The 7,558-nt window shown below is 34.5% G+C and overlaps 1 protein-coding gene across 1 annotated transcript; it reads right to left on the bottom strand.

Annotated features, from left to right (window-relative positions):
- Positions 1-844: 844 nt before the first annotated feature.
- LOC125862987 (homeobox-leucine zipper protein ANTHOCYANINLESS 2) lies at positions 845-6,859 on the bottom strand. Its single transcript, XM_049543129.1, has 9 exons — positions 6,010-6,859; positions 5,704-5,924; positions 5,495-5,612; positions 4,724-5,407; positions 4,513-4,614; positions 4,210-4,422; positions 2,676-2,850; positions 2,164-2,531; positions 845-1,743 (listed from the first exon to the last, which is right to left on the bottom strand). Exons 1-9 carry the CDS (start codon positions 6,217-6,219, stop codon positions 1,363-1,365), a joined length of 2,472 nt encoding a protein of 823 aa, XP_049399086.1. The 5' UTR covers positions 6,220-6,859; the 3' UTR covers positions 845-1,362.
- Between the last annotated feature and the right edge of the window lie 699 nt (positions 6,860-7,558).

Genomic DNA, 7,558 nt, shown 5'->3' with positions numbered 1-7,558 from the left:
AAAGAAAATAACATATTTTAACACAATAATATTATATTTATATTGCCTGTATAATTCACTTTTAATAAATAGTGCAGATTTATCATAATATTATTATATATATAAATAGTAATATTTCATGATATGATAACATATCTTCACAAACTTAGCAAGTACATGTACATCAAACAACGTATATGCAAGACTAAAATCAATAAATACCTCATAATATTTCCTAATTTTTTTTTATGTGTCTTAAATTTGATGAAATACTAAATATGTTTCAGGTGAGGTATTAGGATTACATTAAGATAAATAAATTAGAATTTTATAAAATTGATGTAGTTTCTTAAAATATTTATATGAATGAAATCTCTCTTTACTGATTTTTTGGAGTGTTAAGATTACAATTCTTATACTATTTTATAAATAGTTTTTTAACATTTAAATATAACAATATAAAATTATTTTAATTCAATTTAGCTTTAAAAATTAACTAAATTAACTTTCATGAACCGGGTTGTAATAAGATAAAAGGGATGGAGTCATGAATATCATATAGTGTCCAAATACCTACTGATTATTTCCAACCAGGTAAGTTGAATCTCATGATATCTTTATGACAATCGCATATTTTGTCTAAATAACCATTAATTAATCTGCATAACAAGAATGGAGAACAATTGGTTAATCTTATTGAAGATGACATATATAACTTTCAAAGATATTGAACATACAATATTCAGAAAGACATATATTACAACTTGATGAACTACAAAAGTTAAAGATAAAAACACATTTTCACTTGTGATCAAATGTGAACCTAGACCATATTGGCAAAGAAAAATAAACATGACAAACAGAGTCAAGTTAAAGTAGGTCAATTAAGATAACGTACAATAGTTGATTTGTCAATTGTCCCCCACCATAACATACCAAACAAAAGAGCCATTATGACCCTTCAACAAACAACTATAAATTCATCAAAACAAACCATAGGCTCCTGAAATTGACATATTTCTGTCACACAACTTGTCCAAATTGAAATTTTCATTCATTCACCCAAAAGCTGATTGATTCATGAACCAACTGATCTTAGTACCCTGAGTCAATACCCGAACCACCACCTTTGCTTTGTGTTAAGACCCAAATTAATAACCTCGAGCTAGTTGAGCCGGCCCTTACCACCTAGCAATGGTCTTTTCAGCGCGGTTCGTTCTTGACTCAGCCTCCAATTCAGCTCGAGTTCTTCACTGATCAGCTTCCACTCCCTTGTCAACTTGACTCATTAGCACCACTTTTTTTTTTCTACTAGTTAAACTATATATTTTTAAAAAAAATTAAAAAAAAAGGTGTCCTCCTTGTGCCAAATTATTTTCGTATTTAGCTTTCACATTGAAGAGCAGCTTTAATCTTCTGAACAGTGCATGATATAAGATTATTGACTGTTTCCACAGATTCCACAGTAAGCTTGGCTGTAGGGAGACTATTCACCAATATCTGGAAGGCTACCGTCAAGAGCGACCCGCTAATTCTTTGATCTGGGCCCCCATTACATGAAGGCCCATTGGACCCACGAGATCCTGGGCCGTCGGGTACAATCGAGAATCCCGAAGGAAGCAAAGCCACGTAAGCCGAATCTCCACCGTTCATCACCACGTGCATTGCCGGTATATCAACTGGCGCGTATACAACAAGCGCCCCAGCCGCGTCTATGCAAGTCTCCTGAAGTATCAACATGCTGCTCTGATTCGCGTTCATAGCCTGGAAATAAAGCCCCTCTGTTATGAATATATTTACGAAAAATGCCATTGTCTGGTATAATACGTCATTTTTTTGTAGACTTTTTCATGTAAAAAGGGTGATATCATAGTAGGGCTGACTAAAAAAAAGGTAACATGTATCATGTGTTTTGACTTTTTACAAATTTACAAAAGATACAACAAAGTTAAAATTTATAGATCTGCAATAAGATGGTCCTTTAGAGATACTTCCAAATCCCCCTAGTTTGTCCTTTTCAATCAACATTTTATTTTTTTTAATCTTAAGAAAATGAACCCCACACATGCAAAATCAATCAATCTTTTTACATGCATTCATATATATAAATCGCCATGCATTATTTCTATCTATTCAAAAATTTTTTTTTTTTTAAAAAGTGATAAAAAGGGTTGAGGAAATTACACTAGCACGAAGGAGTGAGACGCAGTTGCCATGATCTTGGCCTTTGGCAATATGAGCCATTTCTTGCATAGGACCACCGTTGGATAGGATATCCCATTCGCTACGGAGGCGTTCGTCGCGGAGGAAATCAAAGAGTCTTTGTGGGGAAACGGGCAACCAAACGGAAGTAGCAGCGCTTAAGACGATGCCTGCTGGTTCACCGGGGTCATCGACGCTCTTTCGAGTCATAACACGTACATCTTCATCAACATTACCTGCACAAAGTTTGTTCCACTTGTGTACCGTTGAAGCACAAACACCAGCACAAAAGTTGTTTGTCATGCGTTGTGCTAGCTTCAACATGCTCCGCCTCCCACTTGGAGTTATTGCTGCATGTGATTTGATTTCTTAAAATTTAAATTTGGTCACAGAAAATATATGAGACTACTACTCATCACATGATAAGAGGTTGATTCATTGAACAATTGCACTAATATAGATTTTACTTTAAAATATCTATATTAATTAGTTACCTGTGTGATCCCTGGCGGAAACGGTGGATGACATGAGAATTGCAAGACACTCACACTGGCGTTGGAGGGTGGCAACCCATCTTTGTGCACCAAAGCCCATACCCGCGCTAATTAACTGCCGGTAAAGATGGTGATTCGCACCCTCTTCATATTCGGCATGTTCTACCCATGTAACCTACATAATAATTAACCAGTGTGAATTTATATAGTCGATCTGAACTTGCTTGGAATAAATTAAAGCATAATAATAATCACAAGGGGAGTTAATAAATTGTTGTCACAATTTTTCCTCGTTACATGGTAAATTAATGATCATATACATTGTATTTATTATCGACTACCTATATTTTAAATTATGGAGTAATTTATGACAAGTATTTATCCCATAGGCAAATAATTTACAACTCCTAAGCAAAGTTAGTTGTGACAAATGAATTCAAACATTTACACCATGAATAACGTGACCTATCTTATTGGTGCTATTAATATAAATTTGTTCTAATCCAAACATGATTTACAACCTCCAAAAAAAAGTAGTACATACTTAAGGGGAAATTTTTGTGATGCAACAAGACAAATCTTGGAAATGGTTTCTAGCTAGGTTAGGTTCAAGGAGAGACATGATAGAACCTAGAACCCTAAAATTAAAAGTCATAAAATACAAATTTTCATCATTTTTATGCAAATTTGAAGGCACGAGGTTAGGTTTGAGACATTGAGAAATGTACCACAAAGCTTTAGACTTTGTAGATACTCACGTGACAACAAAAAAATAATGTAGTCAGTCTTGTTGTTTGACTAAAAAGTCCTTTATTAGTATAGTATAAAAAACAAACACATCACAAGGCTGGAACCAGATAATACACAGTTAGATGAATTAATTATATACACGGGGGACTGATCGAGACAGCATCAGAGATTGGAATAGAAACATCAAATACATTGTTTAATTAAACCAATGTTTGAGAGTTGCAAAGCAAATTTTTATTTTTATCTTCTTTCTGAAGAATCATATGAAATTAATGTGTCCCAAGGCACAAAAATATAAGTAATGGAGACTTCTATTCAATTTATTAGATTAATTAAATCGTCCTTAACCTCGATTTCCACACGTACGGTGTTCATATAATATTAGTATTAAGCTCATCTTAAGCAGGAAGTTGCTGAAATTTGATGACTTTTTAATACTGTTGTGTCCCCTATAATCAGCATCTTATCAGGTTCAATAATCTAATCTTTTTGGTTTTGGACCAAAAAAGACTAGAGCTTTTAGTCATTTTGACAATCCAAATTAGGTGGAAAAACCAATTCAATGTTCTGGACTAAGATCCAAAAATTTGTAGTTGCTCAACCAAACTCATTAAACACAAAAAAGCAAAATAGTAGCTACCCCATGAATGTAAACTCATTGAATATATAGTACTAAACGACACACTAGTAGAAGAGAGAAAAGTCTTCATGTATAGAGTTACAGAATATAGATACCAGAAATAATAATTGAGATGCGAACAAGTTTATTTCATTGAGAACTTACTTTGCTGTAGCCATTGGGCATATCTTGGACAACACAGCCAGAAGGAAGCCTTCTGTAATTTGGAAATGTTGGTGCACCAGAAGTTTCACGGATGGTATCAATCGACACATCAACGACAGCCCAAACACCTTCAGCATGTTGTTTGCAGAAACGCAGGAAATTGATCTCTCTAATTGGTACTAACGGTGAAAGCACTTGGAGTTCAGCATGCATCTATAAAGAATCAAGAAAAAAATTCATATTTCAACATTGACTAAATTTAATTAAAAAGAAAAAAGAAAAGGAAGGTGCATTTTGATTTACCAGCTGAAGTGCACCATTTCTGGTTCCACCCATACCACTTGATATAACATCTGTTGTTGAGGTTCTAGCAATCAAACAAGGAAACATTTCTGCCCATTTGTTCTGTCAAATTTAAAGCTAATCATCAGAAAAAATGAAGATTTATGACTTCTTCATGTATGATAACTGACAAGAATATTTATAGGATTAGACACCTCAAGAAATTACTTACAGAGTCCATTAATGTCTCAACAAGAGCTAAACTATTGATTATAACCATGCCTGTCTCCCTGGAAGCCTCTGAAACAAAACTGTTTGGTCTCATACCAATACAAGGAGTAAATGTCCTTATGTACTCTTCATGGTTTAGTAATTCTCTACCACCTTCAATGCTCCTGAACCAAAGAGGTTCATCAGTTTGTGCCAATTTTACCAATTCCTCCATGGCAGCCAAAGCAAGTTCAAGATACATGGATCTTTCAAGTGATCTCTCAATTCCAGTTGACTGTCTATTTGAAGGCACAACTGGTAAAGAATTTGAAATCCCAACACCAAAATCAGGAGGTGCTAAGGGGAGTGTTGTTGGTACATTACTCATACCACCAAATCCATTACTTCCAACTCCAAGTTCCAAACTTGAATTAGGCATTGGGGGAGGCATAGAGGTAACTAAAGATGAAATGGGTCGTCCCAAAAACTTGCCAGCAAGTGCACAAACTCGATCTAATTCATCTTTCAGCCTAGCATTTTCAATCCTAAGATGTTGCTCCTCAAGAGAGATTTCACCAATCATTGCTGGACCGCCACAATTAGTACAAATTGGATTTCTCATTGCCTCTCTTATAGACATGTTTTCTGCACGAAGCTTATCGTTCTCTTGCCTTAGTATCGAATTCTCATGGCGTTCCAGTTGAGTCTGGTGCAATCAAGATTCATTATTCAAGCAGCACACACAAAAATTAAATCTTTAAAAGCCATAAAAATTAAATCTTTTTTCTATTACCTTCATCTGAGTTCTACGATTTTGGAACCAAAACTTGACTTGTCTAGTCTCCAAAGAAAGCCTTTTGCTTAGCTCCAACCTTTGTTTCTCATCAGGATGAGGACACTCCTTGAAAAGACTAGAAAAAAAAAACATATAAAAACATCTCATAAGAAAAGTTGAAACAAAAATAAATTTTTTTTTTCATTTGAAAAGATGGTAATGATTACGATTCAAGTTCTTGGATTTGCTGAGGAGTGTGTCGGTGGTATCTTTTCTTCCTTGGTGGTTTGTCGGCAGCATCTTGTTCATCACCCGATGCACCTTCCAAGTTGTCACTTCCAGATCTGCTGTCTGGTTCTTCCTCTCTACTCCTTCTACCAACACTGTTATTTCCCTCATAGTTTTCAGCCATTCTTGTTACCTCATTTTGTCCTTCCATACCTGTTTGCTGCAACCAAAAACAAAAATAAACAAAAGGGTGTCATATAAAGTAAAAAAGATTCAATTTTTATGTTTTTTTTTTTTGGGCTTACAAGAGCAAGAGAAAGTCCTGGGGAGTTGAACATGTTCTTGGCAAGAGATTGAGGAAGAAGTCTTGGCTGAGAAATTGCACCAGTGGGCATATTGTTGTTAGTGTTGTTTTTATTGTCGTTGCTGCTGCTGTTGTGATTAAATGGTATATCAGCAACAATTCTTGCACCGCCACCACCAGAATTATTATCAAGAAATCCCCCAAAATTCATGAAATAAACCAACAGAGACTCAAAAAGCACTTAACTTTTTTGTATATTTGACAGATTCACTGTATCTTTTTTGAGCTAAAAATCAGCTATAATATAATCAGAGCAGAAAGTGGAGTAAAAGTTGGGAGAAAAATTATGAGAGGTAGAGGAGACACAAGGACGAATCCAAATGTCTCCAACTTCCTCTCTAATTTTTACTCTTGAAAGAAAAATAACAAGGAAAGAAAGCAAAAAAAAAGACCTTTACTTGTGCTACTCTTTACTACTCCTTGCCTTTCTCTTCTCTATACTTTCCTTAAATAACAGTACTAATTAAAATTCCTCTTCTCTCCCTCCTAACAAAAAAGTAAAAAAAAGGGGGACCTTTCTTAAACTAATCTTTTGCTGCAAATACAAAAGCTTAAAAGAATGGTTTAAGCAAGTAAAACCCTAAGTTTGAGGGCATTTTTCTGTTCTGTTATGTGTATGTATCTCTGCATGCTTGACTTTTGTAAACAAAAAAATAAAGCACAGAAAAGGAAGTGAGAGAAAAGAAGCTAAAAAGGCTTTGTTTAATCAGTTTTGCAAAGACAATAGAAGAGACGAGAGATAGAAAAAGGGGTAACAACAGTAGAAAAAAAAATACTAAAAACCAAAAAAAAAAAGAAAAAAAAAGGTGAAGATAATACGCAAAATTGTGGACTCATCGAAGCCTTACATATACATACAGCCAAAACAGCACAGAAAAAGGTTTGGTTGACTCTTTCACCCCTACCCCCACCCCCTCTTTCTCTCTCCAATTCTTGAAATCTTCCGTCAAGACTGAAAAAAATGTGTAGCTTTTTTATTTTCACAGTTAAACTTTTTACTGTAAAAAAAACAGAGATTTAACACAAGAAGAAAATGAAATGCCAGAGTAAAGACAGTTCATTCAGATCCCAAGATTTTGTTTTTTTACACACACAAAATTTTTTCTTTATCTTTTTACTATATTGGGATCTGAAGTTTACATGAAGATTATATGAATTAATTACAGCAAGGTGACAAATTTCATACAGGAAACAAGGGTTTATTAGTCAATGGGTTCATCACTAGATTAATTTAAAGGAAAATAATCATAAATATTGACGAAAAAAAAAGATTCTTTCTCCTTAATTTTTTAATTTCTTTTTTTCTATTACTAAGATTTTGTTTTGACCCACTTGACCTGTGTGTAAGCGGGTCGTATTCATATTTGACAACTGTATTTGTTATTAACGGAATCCGGCGAGTCAAATGGCCGGTGACTCGCCGGCGTCAACTGCTGACGTTTATTACTCCTTTTCTCTGGGATCCCTTTTTTCTGTTTTTAGGTATATTG

This window comes from Solanum stenotomum, chromosome 1 (genome assembly GCF_019186545.1).
Source record: "Solanum stenotomum isolate F172 chromosome 1, ASM1918654v1, whole genome shotgun sequence".
Lineage (NCBI taxonomy): Eukaryota > Viridiplantae > Streptophyta > Magnoliopsida > Solanales > Solanaceae > Solanum > Solanum stenotomum.
This window is presented reverse-complemented; position numbering and strand designations above follow the sequence as displayed.